This window comes from Ixodes scapularis, unplaced genomic scaffold (genome assembly GCF_016920785.2).
Source record: "Ixodes scapularis isolate PalLabHiFi unplaced genomic scaffold, ASM1692078v2 PGA_scaffold8__174_contigs__length_109621045, whole genome shotgun sequence".
NCBI lineage: Eukaryota > Metazoa > Arthropoda > Arachnida > Ixodida > Ixodidae > Ixodes > Ixodes scapularis.
In genome coordinates, this window is record NW_024609883.1 from 105,041,697 (window position 1) to 105,061,528 (window position 19,832).

Genomic DNA, 19,832 nt, shown 5'->3' on the forward strand with positions numbered 1-19,832 from the left:
AGCTTTCTTAACACCTCTCAAACTTCCCTGTGGTTGAGAACATGAATACAATGGATTTTTTTTTTTTTTTTTTGGGCCTTTCTACTGGTTCCTGTTCGGTCACCAGCTCGAATGGTTACATCGTCAGAATGGGAAGGAAAAAAGAAGCGCACTGAAGATTATGCCTGCAACTTTGAGGCGTGTCCTGAAGGAAGTTTAGCAAAGACCACGTACATATATGTGCGGTTCTTCTTCCAGTGATCACAAATATCGCAGCTACAAGGACCACTTGATCCGGTGTCCGATGGTGCTTCTCTCAAATTTACCGAAAAAGACCGGTAATTGTTTATGGGAATAAATATACCCGGCAAAAAAAACAAAAATTGAATCTTAAAATAAACACCGAAAAAAGTAGGTTAAATTTTGAAAAAATAAAAAAAAATAAAATGCGGAACTCATGTGGCATGTAGCGAGGGGGTCCGTGGAATCTCCCCCTCCCCTCCCCTCCCCCCCCCCCCCCCCTACCAATATCCTGGAAATGTGCATGCTGTACAAAATGTGTTAAAGTAACTTTCATGTTTTTTCTTTAAACAAACCTAAAGCTGCAATATGAAGCACCCTGTATCTTCTCCCGAATATCCCCTTTATTGTTTTTTTTGAAATTATGTTATTTCTGTCATTCAGCTGGCACACAAAGCTTTACAAGAAAAATATTTTACTGCTAGCGAAGTGCAGAAAACTAAGTGCACATATGGCACCCAAACATACCCTGGTTCGATTAATATTTCAGTCGAGCGAACATTTGGGTCAGATTCAAAGGCAAAGTTTTCTCTACAATTGCCAAAACTATAAACATTTCTCTGCGTCCAACAGTTTTGCAGTAAGCCTATCCTTGGAACTAAGAGGTGGCAGCAATGAGATTACTATCAAAGGGGAAAAAAAAAAAAAACTGCTCCATCAGATTCCAAATTGACAAGCTGCCAGCCCATGGATCCAGTTGGTGGGTTTTCGTTGCACATTCATAACAAATACGAAAAAAAATTTTAATCGCGCACAAACGCGCGGTTTGGCCATTAGGCCCCTGCCGAGGTGCTGCTGTTGGCAGGGCTCGTGCACAGACACCTGGCACAAATCTGGTTCCTCGGGCGCATTGCCCTAGAATAGTTCCATTCAATCGAGTACTTGTCAGATGGAATGTGGAAAAAAAAACATTTTCCAAAGCAGCATTTCTACGCTGGTTCTCACCTCGAGGACCGTAGTAAAAAAAAGTTCAGCTCCTCGCAGAGCCTTACTAATGCCCCACTTTATGTAGAGAATGATTATATATGTAGGTGCATTTTAGATAGTGTTTCAAGGGTCGAAAGCATCCCTTCTTCTGACAAGCAAATTTTGTAACCGCTTTACCCGGCATCTAAACAATGTGCAAAACTTGCTTTTCTCCTCGAGGTGAAAACGAGCTTAGCTTGGGAGTGCGAGAGGTTCCACAATGGAGCTTTTGTTGCAAAGAACGTAAGTGCTGAAGAATGAAACATTTCCAGAAAGATTATTGAGCAAACGGGAGACCAATGGAGGAGGACTGCAAGAGGGAAATTCCAAGGACCCGTTGGTTCTTTTGAAGCGTCGCACATGGGTGCTTTTCTTCACCATCGCTGGGGCTTCTGTCGGAGCGACCAAGGGCAAGAAAAAGCCAAGGCGACCAAAAAGTATGCTTTAATAACGATAGTTACAGGAGGCCTAGCATACACACACCAGAAGAGACGCTGGACCACTTCCTCTTCGTAGAAAATAGTGTCGACGCTCGCGAGAGGCACGGGAATCGTCTGCTTCCTCCAAGGCATTACAGAGGGGCCAGGATGTCCGAATAGCGTACATAAAAACAAAAATTGGGCATAAAAAGAAAACATAGCTAATCGGAACAAAATTGGAAGTAGCACCTTTACATTCGGCCGACAATAACTGTGCGGGAAGGCAGTTCCAATACCAGCAATGTCGTGGGCGGGAAAGACGCGATGACCGACACTGGGGACCTTATTTCGATGAGAGTCCAGAGTGTTCTTTTAAGAGACTGGGTTACGACGATAGACCTTTCGAAATAAAAAGAACTTCAATACTCTCCCGCGAAGCGAAAGGTCGAGCAAACCCAAGGTTGTTTTCACTGCCGATACACTAGATGTGCAGCGAGAGTTATGAATCGGGCAGAACAGTTTTGAACGGATTCTAGTGATAGTGAGTTTGTTTTTGCGGGGTCACAGATAGCTGCAGCACATACAAATGTTTTAAAAAGGAGTAGCTTTAGGGACAGGAAGTCCGGAGAGACGTTCCTTTTCAAGAAGCCTAGGATGCAATTAGCATCGTTGATTACACACTCAGTCCGAGTGTTCCAGGAAAGATTGTTGGCTATGTATACGCCAAGATATGTATAGTACCAAGATACCGATTCCAGTGTCAAACCTTTGTTAGGAGGACAGGTATTATTGTGGATCTACACTCGTTAATATCCAGTTCCATTTGCTCTTTATGACATCAACGGGAAAACATTATCAAGGTCAGACTGCTTTAGTAAAATCTCAAGAATGTGCACACAACTCGAGATGAACGGTCAAGAGAGAGACGAGGAAGCGTCAACAGGCGAGACTCTCAGAAAAGCAGTTTTCTTCTCGAGCCCCACCGAGCAAATCGAAAAAGGTCTCGAAATAAGAAAATTAACGACACGAGAGTAGATGTGTTCTAAAATTTTATCATCTAAAATTATAAATGGAGGACAGGGGACCAGCAGACGTAAAAGAGAAACTGTTTTATGTACATATACAAAAAAAAATACTTGCACCTCAAAAGAACAAAAAAATGTGCGGTCACAGCAAGCCACTGTCTGAAAACAGAAACACGCTCGAACATGACCAAATGGCCAAGTAAAAGAAACCCACTGCGGCTATTATTTCTTTTATCGGCCACGCAAGAGTTAAAACCCAATTGTGCATCGAAAGCTTCTCGACCAAAGGCCGGCACCCAATTGTGTTTTCGGCAGCGTGGGTGCCATTAAAACGATCAATACTTTCGGGTATAGTTTGGAAAGGAGATTTTATCACACAGCCACAAGCCCATCCAAAAACCGCCCAATGGGCAGCGCAGCGACTGGCAAATGCACGGGGAGGGTGTCGCCGCGAACACTGTACAACGAAGGCAGTGCAGTCCACTCGAGCGAGAACAGCCCTAGCGAGTGGAGACGAGATGGAAGGCATTGCAAACACAACAATGGCGTGTCGTCGGAAAGGCTGCTAGCATATATAACTCTTTCCCACGTTTTAATCTTCCACAATTGGTCAAACATTTGGTGTCGCGTCGCCCCAACAATGCACCAAGCTCCCACCCCGCCGTCAAACGGTTCTCCGGTTAAAGACCCACCCCTTCCGGGATAAACGCGACCCCAAGTTTGCACTTTCTTTCCTGACTAAACGCTTTGAGACCTGGAGAGTGTGAGATACCCCAAAGTCCCCCGAAATGCCGCAACTCCACGGAACTTGCAGCCCCGCTAACGACGCGCAACTTCCAGAATGCGGCGCCTTGCGGCGAGCCTACGATCGCGTAGCTTTCCCAACACCCGCAGAATGCGCGTCAAACTTTCCCACCGACCCTCGGCCGTCCTCCGAAGGACTGGCAACCCCACTCTGTGGAAGTGATGCCCCATCCCTTCCGCAATCGGGAAAAGGACCGCGGCAGACGACTAATCCGGCAGAAGTTGTCCACAAGGTCCTTCGGCCGGCTGTTTGGTGAAAGAGTTGCAGTGAAGGCGGTGAGAGGGGCACGACGGTGAAGAAACGGCAGCGAGGGGAGCTCCTCTGGCCCTTGGCACCGGGAAACTAGAACAAGACGCACTTCGTCTTCTTTGGCCTCTTGACCTGCAAGGACCGTCCAGTGCTCGTGAGAATGACTGCGCACAAAGCAGACGTGCGGATGCATCACCATTCCACAGAACGACCGCAACGTGCCAACCACAATTACGCTTTCCCAACGTCCCCCAACCTTGTACGAGTTTTCTCACCCAACTAATATTACTAAATTTCTGCTACGAAGCGACGCCGGTGAACCGTCGTGCACAATGACCTCCCGAGAGCTCAAAAAATAAATGAGACAGTTTTTTGTTTTTTTTATTACCATCGATAACCAAAGAGGGACTGCGTTTGAAGGAAGCATACAATAATGTAACAGTCGGCACGAATTTACCCCACTTTCGCAATGTTGCGGCTAAATTCTCCGACAATTCCCCCGGCCGTTCTGACCTCGTTAAAAATTGTCAACAATTCTGGACGTTTGCAGTTTCTGCTTTTGGTTGAGACCCCGCCTACGATTCAGTAGCGCAAGTGGGTGGTGGAATGTCGCAGGAATGTGCAAGGAGCACCGCATTTGCGTAGCGTACGAGAAAGGCTCTGCGCAAACAGAGTCTATCTCCTCTCGTGGCGCCCACAGGATGGGTGGTCAACAAATGCCCCAGATGCATCACCAGGAATTGAGCGAAACACTGAGAAGCATTTCACCCAACTACGTAGGTGAAATACACCGGAAAGCATCCGGAGATATTTCCTCCAGCGACACTGCACGGCTCAATTCCACACACATCGTTCACCGAGAAGACCGATACACCCCCTTTGTCATACAATGGAGATGCAACCATCATTGAGCAAATGCAGATGCAAGCCCGCGTTGCAGCGGAGATGCAACTAGGGATGTCGCGAACCACCCTAGGTTTGATTTTGAAACGTTTCGATATTTTCGATGCGAACTGAGGTTAGAATTCGAAAAATTTCGATATTTTCGTACCGACTGAGATTCGAATTCGAAAAGTTCGAAGCTTTCACGGCTTCTGAAATTTCGGGTTCGAATATTTCGAATATATATTCTACTTGAGGTTCGATAAATTCGAAGATTTCGAACTTTCCTAATTTGAATTTTGAGATATTCGAAAAATTAGAATATCTTGAAATCTGAAGTTTAAAAAATTTGAAATTCTGTGGATATAAAATTTAGACATGAAGTTTGAACGATTCAAAGATTTCAAATTTCTTTCTACATAAAGTTTGAAAAGTTGGAGGGTTTCAATTCTCATTTAACTTTGAATTCGAAAAAAAAAAAAAAAAAAAAAAACATTTGAAGATTTTTATTTTCTTTCAAGTCCAAGTTTTCAAAGTTCGAAGTCCGGTTTTCATGTTCCTCCACAGTTTGTTTCAAACAACGTTTTCACGACTCACTGGTTTTCATTTCACAAAATTCAATTTAGAAAAGTTTGGGTGTGATATTCAGATTGCGCGAAGTTGGGTCAGGCAATTAAATGAGACGACGGGTGTCCCGGATGTGCTGGAATCATTGCCAGTGCAGAGCAACGTGTGACCATAGATCAGTAATTGTGACCGCCAGCCCGGGGGTGCCTTTAACATGCATCACACAGTAGTTATCACACAAACGCACTGTTTTAGGATACTCATCCAGTTCGAAACGGCCAGACCACCAACCAGGTGGTTGAGGCTCAGAAAAATCTTGAAGCGACCTGGCAAACTAGCAAACTACCTCCCCAGCCCTTGCAAGTTGGGAGAAATCCGATCGAACGCCGCTTGAAATCCGATCGAACGACGGCCAGCTGGCACCATCTAGGGGGTGACCCTGGTACTGCATTTCACTAGGGCAAAGGCGTTAGAGAGATCAAATGTACATACGCGAGAAATCGCCGTTTAGAATGTAGTGAAATGTTTCTCGAGCCAAGAGAGAAACGATGACGTACGAAAGAAACCTATCAAACCTGCTCGACCGTTCTACGGCGTCGCAAGCGGGTCGTAGACAAGGAAGCCCAGAGGACCCACCTGTAGGGCAGCCCTCGTTGCGGTCTCGAACACTTCCCTGACGCCGTCCTTGGTCTTGGCGGAGCACTCCAGGTAGCCGTAGGCATTGATCTTCTCCGCCATGGCGCGCCCTTCCTCGGGGGCCACGGGCTTCTGCTTCATCTTGGCCAGCTCCCGCATCGTGTGCGGGTCCAGGCGCAGGTCCTGGAACACCACCATGGGGAGATGGCCGCAAGGCCCGCTTTAACCACCTCTCCCCACTCCCCGTCACTAATCTGGAGGACACATAGTCTCCCCGACATAGGCACTCCCGACGACGGCCGTCGAAGCTAGGCGCTGGGCAGGTTTCCCCTAGTCGTGTCAAATCAACTCTGGTGAATCCGCCGGGATACTTTGATGGAAGCGACGCACTCTATGTTCCACAACAACCTCTTTCTTACCACTACCATCGTTTACAAACTGAGACACCCAGGTTGGACCTTTTAACGCGGCTAAATAGCGCACGCTTCACTGGGTTCGCCGTTCACGCAGATCCGACGGCGCTTGTCGTTTCGATCGGGAACGACCTTTGGCGCGTTAGGCCTACTGAGTGTCTCGGGGGAAGCGAACCCTCCGAGGAGTCCACGTCCCCGCACACACTCGGCCAGCCGATCGCAGGAACGTTAAATATGCACACGAACACGAGAACACGATCACAGTGCACGACACAAAGAGGGAAAGGCAGGTTTAGATCGCAGAAATGAGCATCTCGCACACTCCGACTGGCCCCGACGGCCCCGACATCTAGAATCCAGATTCCCGTACGGCGCTTGCGCTAGGGCTTCTGGGAAAGGTATCGTCTTCAGTGTGCGGAGCTATGCCGATGCGCGCTGGGCCCGCTGGGCTACACTGCACTACGTAGCGTTACACACGAGGTTGGAATAAAGGCTCCTGTTCGCAGCCAGCGTCGGCCAATGCGATTGGGCGTGTGCGTTCGTCGACGTTACGACGCGCGATGCCAATGAGTGGAGCGCGATGAAGCCGAACCGCGACGGTCCGCCGCAACTAGGTGGTGTAAGCTATCATCCATTATAAAGAATACGATGGATATCCATCGATCCATCCGACGGAGTCGGACGGACACATCACTCTGGGTCCAGCGAAAAGCGAGGAAAAATATAGTTCGCTAGTTTCGAAGCGAAATTTCAGCATTACACCTTTTGCACCATTAACAGTTTGCATCTTTGTCAAAATACAATGCACAACATGCTCAAAACGGGGTATAATGATAACAATCGTAATCTCCATTGGTCCAGAAAAAAAAATATGGAACACGAGGGAAAAGTGTTTGCACGATTTTTATTGCTGTAAGATCACTAGGCAATATTGTAATATGGAACTAGATATAGATGTCCGACACCTATTGCACAAAATAACACCAAAAAACTATTTTTTCCAAAAAGCACTTTAATGCACCTTTAAGGGCCGAGGTGTGAATTGGGAAAGTTGTAGAGCGCATTGAGAAACACTCAATTAAGGGGGGACATGGCCTCGGAATTCAAAATTTTCACAAAAAAACGTGTTTTTCAAAAATGATTTGTTTATGCTTATTAACTTCCAAAGAATGGTTTCAGAAACTTTCATTTAAAAACATGCAGGATTTATCTCAGAATAAATTATTTTCGACATGTCGGCAGCCCTCCAAGTCAGCAGGAAGCAAGTTTTTTGTGTTTTTTTATTTAGCACTGCTTCATACTCGTTTAACCTAGCCAGAACATCTCACTCTCATTGGAAGTGCCATTTACTCTAGATTTAGCTCGTAGAAGCTTTCGAAGTTTACAAGTATCAAAGGCCAGGAGGACCCAATACATCCAAAAAGAAAAAATTCTGAAAATTTGGTATGAGCAATTTTATTGGTTGACACCTGAAACAGGGTTTACGGTTGGTCCCTCCCGGTGACGTCATTAACGCCCCTTCACAGTATCTTCCACTTCAGATCCTATTCCTGCTTTGCTGCTCTTTCTCAGTGTGATTTGCCTCTTAGTTCCTGTCAGCTTATCTGTCAGAGAATGCCTGCTACAAAAGTTAGCATGCCTACAAACAACACAAACTGGTAGCTATTGCCAGGGGAACAACAGATGCTCAAAGACGAAGGTGCTAACAATGCTCCAGGTGAATTTTGCCTACCTCGGACTCATAAAAAATAAAGAAACCTAAAGTTGAAACTTCAAATGCATTTTTCTCAGTTTCACTTTTTGGCAGGAAATGTGGTATGAGGAAATGTATCATTGGACATTTTGAAAGTGTAAAGATTTCATTCAGTGTTGTCCTTGACTCAAATTTCCTGAGGAACAAGTTAAGGTACTCATAATCTGAAAATGCTAAATTCTTCATGACAAAAACTGAATATTTTAAAACTCACAAATTTGTTAAAATCGTTCGCTCTTTTTGGGTGTTATTGTTTTTCTCTAGAATAACATTTTCTACAGTTAATTTTTACCTTAACTTGCACTATGGGTATTCTACTTCACATTAAACTAAACATTTTGTGGATTTCAATCATTATTTTTCTTAAATACATTTCCTAATAAAGTAACTTTTTTCTGGAGCTTGCTAAGCATAGTATGCGGTAGAATTGGCCTATAAGGCTGAAACTTTAGATGTCGTCAATCCTAATGGGTTTCAATTCACCCTGAAAGTTTAAATCACTTTGAGACACTGGTTCAAAAGTTGACCCTCCCAGGCCATGTCCCCCCTTAAGGTGTTTGCTACATGATACGCCTTCGTGCTTTTATAATTAGCCCAAAAAAAAAAGCCCACAAAATATTAAAAGAAAAGATTAATTGACAATGCGCGTTTGCTGGCGCACTGTCCGAGACAGGGCTTGGTGTTGGTGTGGGAGATAGACGCGAGCACCAGCCTGCCCCAAGGTCATGTATCAGACAGTGCGCCAGTGGTAAGCTGACCTCCGTTCCGTCAGAGCACATTTGAGAGCGCTGCAAGTGCACTGTCACATTATCTTTCTTTTATATTTCGTGAGCTTTTCTCTTAGGCTAATTAAAACGAGTGTGCAAAGTCACATTTTTTTAAAAGAAGGTGTTTTCAGATGCATTGGCTTCCTAGCACGCCGCTCAATGTATTTTAGAACTCTGTGACTCTTATTTTTGTGCCTGGAAATAAATTTGCTAAACTGAAACAGACATTCGGACGTGACGTCAAGGAGCAGTGTGGGTTTTGGGCAGGATTTAGTGACGCCCAGTTCCCCCGGTTGGCCATAGTGCACTGTGGTCTGAGATCTGGGAGCACGGATGACGACGCCGTGTTCGCAGACGAGTTTGAGCTCCCGCGGGGCACCAAAGTCCGCCATTCTCGGGGGGGTGACTACGGCGTCGAGGGCAGGTCGACCTCCCCCGTCCAAACATTAGGCGGACAGAGGTCGATCTGGACTGAGCAATTTGTCTCTCTGGCAGGAGAAGGAGCTCTCACCTTCTTGTTTCCCACGAGGATGATGGGCACGTTGGGGCAGAAGTGGCGCACCTCGGGCGTCCACTTCTCCGGGATGTTCTCCAGGGAGTCCGGGGAGTCAATGCTGAAGCACATGAGGATCACGTCCGTGTCTGGGTACGACAGCGGCCGCAGCCGGTCGTAGTCTTCCTGTCCCGCCGTGTCCCACAGCGCAAGCTCCACCTGCAGTGCACGCCAAGCTCAGCCAGGACCCCTTAACCCGCTCCATCGTTTCGTGCACAAAACCTAATGTCCCCGTAAAATTGGCAACTCGCCCGAAAGCCGAAACAAAACATTCACCCAGTCTCCAGGTGCTGTTTCGTTGCTCTCACTGGGCCCATTCCAATTCCCTACGCCGATGCAGAAAAGTGTGGGGCACTGTGTATTTCCGGTACGTGTTTTGAGATTAGCTGCCTTCGCAAATCGAATGAGGCGTTGTGCACCGAGTGCGGCTAGTACGGGCAAATCAGATGCAGCAACTATTAGTTCCTGGTCATCTGATGAGTCTCTTTAATATTTCTTCGACGATAGGTAAACACCCTAAACATTCAGAAAGGTGGACGGCAACAAAGAACACCCGCAGGACGAGGGAATGCTTCCTCCAACTCTCGCGTAAATCGCCGATCCCAAACAAGGTTTCTGGGTTCTCAAAAAAGGTGGTACGACTCGTCCAAGACCATAGAGCACTCTTTCGAATAAATGTTTCCACGTTTCTTCAGAGTCTAAAGTCCCGGTTGAGGTCCGCCTTTCCACGCTACTGCAGACACCAAATGCCTTCAGTTATCCCTCGGTGAAAATTTACCACAAAGAACAAGATAACTCAAAGGGAGCAGTAGCGCTAATGCTGCCACTTAGCGGAAGCCTCTACCGGGAAGTGCGACAGGTGAAGAGTTCAGGGGAAACTCTTCCCACCTCGGCAGAGCAAATACTGGAGAGGAGGTCACCTCCCCTCCAGCATTCGCTGTGCTCAAGTGGAAAAGGGTGGGAGGAGCTTTCACCAAACTCTTAGCCCGTCACCGACTAGAGTTTGGTCGACTGACTGGAGACACGATCTGCCAAAACCTCCAAGGTGCGGCCAAACATCAAAGGATGTGATAGATCAGTGAAACAAGTTTCAACGAGCAAAGAAGCTGGTGATGGACGTAGGAAGCTGCTGGAGGCGACACGACGCCACCAAAGGTGAATCCGGGGGAGACCCCCAACGACGATCAAAACCAAAAGATGCTATTGGCTGGAGAGCCGATTTGGTGCCAACAGCTGTTTTGGTCATCCTGGGGGGCATTCCCACCAACGTCTATGTTTGGCTTCCCTCGGGACTGTCTCGCTTGGCTGACTTGAGCCGGTAAAGGGCTTCCTCCTAGCCTTCGTGCTAGTGACGAACAATTCTGCTTATTAATATTGCAACTATTTCTATTGAACTATATATAGCTTCTTTTTTAGTCTTTAGTGGCTGTTTACTTCGACTGATGATAGTCTGTAAACAGAGGACATGACTGCTCTTTGTTATTCAAGAACACTAAAAAAACTAGCTGCTGCCGCCATGCTGATTCTCGAAGAAATGTGTTAGCATTTCGCGCGGCGGTGATGCATAACAAAGCCTGGTGAATGCAGCCTCTCAGCACTTTTTCGTAGCGTAAACATTCCCGGAACCTCTCTTCTCCCTGGAGCAAGCAGTTCGGGTCACTTGGCGTGTGCAAAGGACGGCGGCCGCACAGGATAGGCTGGTTATAGAGAGGGAAGGCGTGTGGCAACACCAAGCTGCAGTGAGGGACAGCGGGGCTAGTGCTCAATTGGGCCACTGGCGTGTACGGGTGACCCAAGGGGGATTCATATTTTGCAACGAGCCATCTGCAGACTGTCACCGTGAAGCGGCATGAACGGGTTAACACACGCCCCAGCGATATACTTGCCGTCCCCCACTGCGCGGCTGCAAAATTGCCCAAGAAGGACGTCACCGTCAATCATCGGTTGCTAGGCGTCACGGCAAGGTGCCGCTCCCTACAAACAGGTGGTCCAGTGCAGCCTCCGTTGCCATGCGTCCTATCGCCAAGCCTCTCGAGACGTCCACCCAGTCGGCACATGCAGAAGGTGATTCCTAGCCAGTTTCCACAACCAGTGGGGCTGTGGCACCATCCCATGGAGATGTTGTAAACTTTATATACGTGCTCCAAACCAGTTCAAGGTCAGCACCTGTACTGGGCCACTAACGCATTAAAATAAGCTTGGAAGAGCAAACAAATGTGCAAGTCTATAGTCGGTGACAGGTCTGGTGGAAGCCCTGTCACCGACTATCCATCCACGCCCGAGACTGCGATGGGAGCTCTGTGCCCGCCGGACCAATTGGCAGCTTCCCTTTTATCCCCCGGCTCCCTCCAAGTTGGTATGGGCGAGAGCGGATTGCGCGGCCAAAGACAACAAGGACGTTCACAGCAGCTTAGGTGTGAACGGAGAGGAAGAGTTTCTACCACACTCTCGACCTGTCACCAAGTAAAGATTCAGAGTATGCACTTTGCAAAGATGTCCCAAAGATGTTTCCAGACCTTGTTAAGCACAAAGTTTGAAGACGGGTGTGCGAACATACAATCTGCAAAGAAAACATTCTGAAGACGAGTGTGATGCCCACGTAGAAAAAGAGAAGCTCTTAGCAGTGCACTTCTCAAAACCTTTGGGGACATATTTTTGTCAATGGGATGCAACGTAACAGCCACCAATGGGGTATCAACTAGGGATGTCGCGAATCGGTCGAGGTTCGAGTTTGATGAGGCTCAACTTTTTCTAACCTCTTGTGAAAAGTTCGACAAAGGTTTGACTAAGGTTCGACTGCTCAACGCATGCGCGACAGGCTAGCCAGTTGGCTTCGGATTGGATGGTGATGGCTAAGGGATGAATGAACGGCAGCACTGATTGGTTATTCCAGTTATTACAGTACAAAAATTTAAGTTAATAACTTCTTCAGTGATTAGAATTAGTTTCTTTTAATTGCAACTGTTGATAAAATTGAAATAACCCTTTGCATAAAAACATAATTCTCCAAACCTCGACATCCATGTATAAAGAAAGTTGAACCGGTCTTTTTGTCGTTTTAGACTTAGGCTAGGTGGCGCAAGCTACCGCCCTCTACAAAGGGTATAGCCATTAACATCCATCAGGTCGAACTTTTGGAGTTTGACTGGTTCGCCGGAACCAGTCAAACCCCGAAAGTTCGACCTAGAAGTCCGGTTCGACAAACGTTTGCGACATTTCTAGGATCAACCTAGTTTCCACTACTGGTAGCAACCCAGACATTCATTTTGACATCATGGTTGTGTCAGACACCAACAACTCTAGTAAATTGTACCGCACATCACCAAATATTAAACATTTTACTTCATAAACCGGTACGGGTGTTTGCACCTATGTTGACTGCTTCGTTCTACGCTGTGCCCTGCCGACAAAATGCCCTCTGCAGTATCTATTCGGCATCACTAAAACTTGTTCTAAGAAAGCAGTGATCCCTTTATGAACCACTGTACACTTCACACCATACACTACGTTCAGAAAACATTTGAATCGCAATGGAGAATTAACACGAACGCTTCCGAGAGTTTTCCTTCTTTAAGTGCGTCCGAACCTCAGTTGCAGAGCTGCTTTGTGTCAGGGTATCAGGTAACTCTGATAACCTAATAGAAAAACGTTCTGCAACTGTAATCTGTACACACTTGAAGAACAAAAGACTCTTTCCAAAAAGCAATTTTTTCGATTAAAACTATTTCTAGATTAAAGCTATTTTTAAGTCCACAACTACCAAAAAAAAAAAAAAGATTTGTGACACACTGACAGTTATGTTCTACGAATTATCCGGATATCTGCGTAACCAAAGTGCTCTCATCAGATGAGGAAGATAAGTGAACTTGGACTCACCTGTTTGCCATCCACCTCAATGTCCGCGACGTAGTTTTCGAAGACCGTCGGAACGTAAAGTTCTGGGAACTGGTCCTTGCTGAACACGATGAGCAAGCAGGTTTTACCACACGCTCCATCTCCGACGATCACTAGCTTTTTTCGAATCGCGGCCATTTCTAGAGGAAGAAAAGGAAATTGAGCACAGTGGTGAGCTCGGCTAGTTGCTGTTGCATCGTAAAAGGGTAAAAACGGCGCAAAAAGACACGGACAGGGAACATGTACACACGGAGCGCTGTTATAAGGGTAAAAACAGCACTCCGTGGGTGTACATCTTCCGAGTCCGTGTCTTCTTGCGCTGTTTTTCCCCTTTTAAAAAGAGATAATGAAGCACGTCGTAACAAGCGTGGACAGACCAACAATCCAGGTAACGCAACCTGCGACATTGACATTCGGAAGCGCAACAGTTGCAGTGGACTTTGCAAACGCAACAAGTGATCCGCACCTTTTCTTCTTTTTTCGGAAGCGGGAGGGTTTAGAACACTCATCTGGAACGCTATCGAATTTAAAAACAAAATTTTCCTACGTCCGGTAATTTCTGTGAAGACAGGACCCGTAAGCCATGTCACCACTCCCACTGTCGGCAAATAATCAGTTCACGTCACTCGTGACGGCACCTAAAGGTCAGCAAAGGCTTCCGGCGACAAAAAGACCTCCCGCAAGAGCCCCCAAAATTATGTCAAGTTCAAGCGCAATGCCAAAGACGGAAAGATGAAAAGAAAGAAGAAGAAAAAAGTAAACCCGTCAACTGATGCTCGGGTCATTCCGTATCGTGAGCGGAGCGAAAAAATAAACTAAAATAAAGATTCACACCACAGACTGTTTGTTTACCAGGCAAAAGGAACACGGGCCGGCCACAGTACACCTTCCAGTTGATGCGAAAGCTTACCCCACGCTTAAAACGCCGTTATTTTGCGGTGCAGATCCAAAAGATTGAACGGTCGCGGGCGGAGAAAAAAGCCGGTACTGACAGCGTTAAGCCTAAGCGCCCGATCGGCCATGCATTGCGGGCCGGATTCCAGACTGCTCCTCCAGCCTACGGCATCGCCGACACGCATCAGAACGTCGGCCGCGGTTAGGTCGATGTGTCGTCCTTCTGGCGCGACTCAAGAATGCCCCAGGGCCGCTTACCTTTCGTAAAAAAAGGGGTTCACGCTGGCGAACTCCACCACTGGACCACACCTCGCTCAAAGGTAGTGCGGTACCTCTGCGAGAGGAGGAAAGCAGAGTGAAAGGGGGGCGCACGCAATTCCCTAGGAATGCGGAGCGCTTTGACGTAGCGGGCCTTCTGATCAACAAGTTGAGAGAAAAGTCAGAAGCCGCTTAAATAGAAATTATCTTTCAGTTCTTGTATTTTTTCTTTGGGTCGTCAGCTGTTGCGTTTGCTGTTGCGCGGATTCAATAAAGCGAAACTGGCGCGATTTTTTTTTTTTTGTTTTTCAAAGTTTGTGCAGCTTGTGTCTAAACAAGCGCAAGAAGATATGCAGTAGTTGTTTTCAAACATCTTCTCCAGCCTAGAAAGGAAGTTGTAGCTAGTGCGTTAAATCGTAAAAACCTAATTGAGAAGGTCAACTGTGCAGCTTTAATAAATGGAATGCCAGATACCCGAAACAATTTAACCAAACGTCACGTTTCGCACTTCACTTCTTTTTATGTTTCGATTTTGTACAAAGCCAAGTTTGTAGGCTGAAATAAACCGGGATTCAAGCTTTCAATTCGTGCGAGGAATGCGATGTGAGGCTAGGGCTATTTTTATTGAAATGAAGGGGCGGGTGATTCACAGCAAGAGCGAACATCCGGATCTCGTGTATTTTTGCGGTTTTTGCGAACCTGTGGTATATTAAGGGTTTATACCGCCGCTAGGTGCCGCCTTCTATCTTCCTAAACATTAACTAGATAACATATCTCTAGCAGAGCCGTAAATGATCTCTAGCCGCTACACCTGGCGATACCTTCATTTCGAAACATGAACCTTCTAGTTTCGGTTTTTGTGCGCTCAAATCGGCGATGAAATTGTTGACGAAAAGGACGAAAATAATCCCTGGAGAAGGGGAACAAGAGGGACAAAAGGACAAACACAAATCTCCAGTCGAACACCAACAAGGGTGAAGCTTGCAATTTAAGGTTATAATTATAATGCAATTCAATGCAAAGGTGCCAGCGAGCTGCAGGACAAGAATGACGAAAATAATCCCTGGAGAAGGGGAACAAGAGGGACAAAGGACAAACACACATCTCCAAAAACAGCTAGGTGACTGGTGAGCGACCGAAAAAATCCGCCCGTTCTCCTTCTCTAGGTATTATTTTCGTCCTTCTTGTCCAGCTCGCTTGCACCTTTGCATTTAATTGCATTATAATTGCGAAATTGTTTTGGCGAAACCAGTTTCGTGTCTGGGCCCTCGTAGTTTGTGGGTGTACGGCACTCTAAGCGGAAAAGTAGCGACAACCCGCCATTTTTCGGTGAACATCTCCGTCTTCCAGCTTGTTCATTTCCCTATTTCACTCCTCCCTTGGACGCGTGCCGCCAATGCTCTACACTTCGTTTCAGCTTATTAAGTCCAGACGACGCTACGAGCAAATCGGACCAATCAAGCAGCTTCAAAAACGCAACGCCTTATCTGCTTATGATTGGTTCAGCGACGATAGAATACGTACACGACGACCACCATGATAGAGCGCTTTTGACGCTGCCCGGTTGTTCCCATCAGCTAGTAGCGTCGTCTACGAAGTAAACATAGCGGGAAAATATGTTTTCTTTTTCTAGTTGGTTAGGACATGCTTGCCCCAAAAAGAATGTTCGTCGGCAAAAAAAAAAAAAAAATGTTTTCCCAATATTTTTGTTACAATACGAATTTTTAGATTTGCGGGTGAAACCGCCCGCAAATAAAAGAAAAATCGTATCGTAGCATAAATGCTGAACAAACGAAAAAAAAACGAACAAACATTATTTTTGAGACATGCCTATCCTAAAGTCGCTGTAGTCTGTCCTAACCAGGTAGAAAATGATTTTTTTTTTTCCTCAGTTCAGTGTCCCAAAAAATTGACATTTCTGCCAAAAAAATGAAAAAAAAATATTTTTCTTTTTTGCCAGGCGATTTATTATGGTGTCAGAAGACTAACCAATCAGTATATGGAGTAGGGATGCCGCGAACTTTTTTCGACCCGAAGTTTCGATGATCAAATAGCGGTCGAAAGGTTCGAAAGATTTTGAATTTTTGAACTTTCTATATCAAAAAATTCGACGGAAGACGAATTTTCGACCTTGTTAAATTAAGAAGTTCGAAGCTTTTCGAAATTTCGAACTTTGCACGTTCAGAAATCCAGTGTTTTCCGAACCTTCGAATTTATTACGATAAAAAATGATGCTTGTCGGAACCTTCGACCTTGATAGACTAAAAATCAATGATATTCAAACTTCCGAATTTTTTGTACTAAAAAGGTCGAAGCTTTTCGAACGTTCGACCTTCCTAGGCTAAGAAATTCGATCGAATATTTTCGACCTTTCGAATCCTGAAAAGTCACAAGCTCGACGAACTTTGAACTTTTAGGGGAAAAGTTCGAAGTTCGTCGAACTGCGAAGGACCGGCGGGCGGTTTCATTTGGATTCAAGCAGTAAGGTACATTCGTAATTTTTTTTTTCTTTCGCAATTTTACATGGGGTGACGCATTCCTTGCGAAAGACAATGCCGTTTATTTCAATCATCTGGCATGCTTGGTTTTAAAGAAATAGATTCCCGAAGAAGCAAAGAAGGACGACGGGTTTTTGACAATTGTCGTTTGTGCCATATTTGAAGCGCGCTATAGCCGAAGCTATCTATGGTAGAGATGTTAAACTTTTTTCTTTTTTTTTTTTAGAATTATCGATGTATAGCCTAGGTAAGTGTCGTCTTGAGATATGCTTATTGTTATTCAGGATGAGTTTCGAAGAAATATCCAAACATGTATCTATGGGCAATTATCCCCTAAACTTGGTAATTTTTCTCGTCTGAATTGTTCGAGGTATCGCATTTAAAGTAATACCACAGACAGGACATATCATTGTCATCTGCAGAATACAAAATAATGTATTTATTTTTTTTTTTTTTTTTCACATTGAGGAATAAATTAACTCGCGGGGGAAGATTTCTAACATTGTTCAAGTTCAGCACGTCATTAAAAAAAGCAATTTTTAATTTATTTTTCTTGCGTCACGTTTCTGGGACGTGTTTCTTTTATCCTGTACACATTTAGGTAGGAGAAACGTATTTCGAAATTCTGAGCCTCTGAATATGCAAGAACAACCCTTCCGGCGGATTCTTGATAGTTTTTTTTTTTTTTTTCCAGCTTTTTATTTCCGAATTTATTGTTATGTTTAATTTATTTTACCAATGACACAGTTATATATGTCGAAAAGACAGCTTTGAACTTCCGAACCACTAAGCATTTGACGAGTTGTACCTTCTCACAACGAGTTTCCGGCAATGACTGTCTACACAATCTTTTATGCAGTGGAGAGCAACAGTAGCTACACATATGCATAAACCGACCACGCCTTCTTGGGAAAAAGGGGGGGGGGGGGGGAGCTGGAGCCCCCCCCCCCCCCCCCTTCCCTTCCCAAGATGTTTCGGACTTTTAAAGACAGTCCGATACTGTTAAAAGGACAAAAAGGGGGAGAAGGGGGGGGGGGGGGGGGGGCAAATTGCAAGCCAAACCTGCTCGCCGAAGGCCTTCAGAACGCTCGGAACCGGTCGGTTCCTCGAGCCCGTATACGACCGCAGCGCCGCCGTGTACACCCGGGACCTTTCTACGCGCGCCACTCGCCGGTCTTTCTGGTATGCGCCGCTTTTTCCACCGCTTGGTGGCGAGCACGTCGACGGGTCATTCAGCCTCCCTAGGTGATTTTAGGTCATTTCTTGTTTCCGTACTTTATAAACTGCTTTTTGTTTATCTAAAAGATTGAACAAGCACTACTTTCATAAATAACTGAATCGGTTCGCGCCACTTATATTTTGTATTTCAACTAAAAAGAAGCTTTTAGCGGCTCTGACCAGTAGTAAGCCCAGGACCAAAAACGTCACATATTGCGCGCTTTCGGCACCGTGGGTCGCCCCCGTAGGTGGAGGAGGTTTCCGCGTGACATTTATCAACGCGCACGAAATTTATTGACACGCACACCACGTATGCGTCGAAGTTGAAAACATAAAAACATAGTCGACACCAGCAAAACTCAATGCATCAAATGGAAATAAGACACAGTAAATTTTTTTCGGGTTATTGTTTCCTGTCAACGCAAGCTTTTATTAATGTGGCCCTACACAACATTTCAACATTATGTTCTTTCTCCATCGTTGCGAGTTGCAGGCTTTTTTGCCCCGTGCGGCTATCTGAACTAAAAACAATCCACAGCAACAGTTTCGCAATGAGACGACGAGTTGAATATACGTATAATTACAATATTTCATATTGAACTTTTGGCGAGCAATTTTTCTTATAACATTTTGCCACCAAGGGGAGAAGCACAACGTAGCATGTGCGTGGTTCTCCTACAAGAACGACGGTCGCTTCCCGCAATGATTTGGTCAAAATACGGTATATTTCGATTCACACGATTCCCTGCGACCTCCGCGCTTCCCCGTGCCCCGTTGTTCGGCAACACCATATGAGTTGCAGAGTTAATTTTACTACAGTATGAAATGCGGGATATTTTGAAGATTTGGGAATTTCTTGCGGGACGCGGGACACGAGCCCTCAATGCGGGACAGTCCCGCGAGTAGCGGGACGGGAGGTCACCCTACGCTCATGTGTGCATATGTCTGTGTGTAGGCCAATCAGTCAGTCAGGGTAAAGCCTTTTATGTTTTAAAAGTAGCGCGAGGTGCATCGATGCACGAGGCACGTGCGACGTGCAGCCCTCGGGAAGATCATGGCGGCACAGCGCAGTACTGATACAGTACTGAGCTAGATTTCAGACGCCATGTTCTTCCCAGAAGCACCAGCAGTGGCACGCGGCACGTGTCTCGATGATGTCTACAACAATGAATGGCGCCACTTTTCCCAGATGATCATGGCGGCACAGCGCAGTACTGAGCTAGATTTCAGACGCTATGGTCTTCCCAGAAGCACCAGCAGTGGCACGCGGTACGTGTCTCGATCATGTCCACAACAATGAATGGCGCCACTTTGCGCCATTTAGCCTAAGTCTAAAAAAGACAAACGTATGAGGCCAATTTCCCCTCCACTCCACTCCACCCCCCTCTAACTATCGCCAGACGGCGTGGTGGGACCGGCTGAGTTAGAGTAACTGTATATGCTCCGCTGCAAGGCTGAGTCAGAGGGCTGAGTATGCTGAATGCCAAAGATACTGTTATAAGTTGTTTTTTTTTTGTGCAGATGGCGCAGGACACCGCCCAATTTAGAAAATAGCGTTATGTCCTACGTTTTGTTCGGTTTTGCTAGACTTTGTTTACTAGATAAAATTCAGAGCCATGTTCTGACAAAATTACGTTTGTCTAATAGAAAAATACACTCTTGATATCACGGTTGAACCAAGTACATAAAATAAAGTCAAAACGTTTAACACCAGAAACAAATTTGAATTTGATTGGATCTTTGGCTGCTTGGGCTT

General features: G+C 45.9%; 1 protein-coding gene across 1 annotated transcript; it reads right to left on the reverse strand.

Moving 5' to 3' along the window:
- Positions 1-1,673: 1,673 nt before the first annotated feature.
- Positions 1,674-14,475, reverse strand: LOC8053241 (ras-like GTP-binding protein Rho1). Its single transcript, XM_002400657.5, has 5 exons — positions 14,361-14,475; positions 13,191-13,348; positions 9,273-9,473; positions 5,829-6,011; positions 1,674-3,875 (listed from the first exon to the last, which is right to left on the reverse strand). Exons 2-5 carry the CDS (start codon positions 13,344-13,346, stop codon positions 3,837-3,839), a joined length of 579 nt encoding a protein of 192 aa, XP_002400701.2. The 5' UTR covers positions 13,347-13,348; positions 14,361-14,475; the 3' UTR covers positions 1,674-3,836.
- Positions 14,476-19,832: the final 5,357 nt, after the last annotated feature.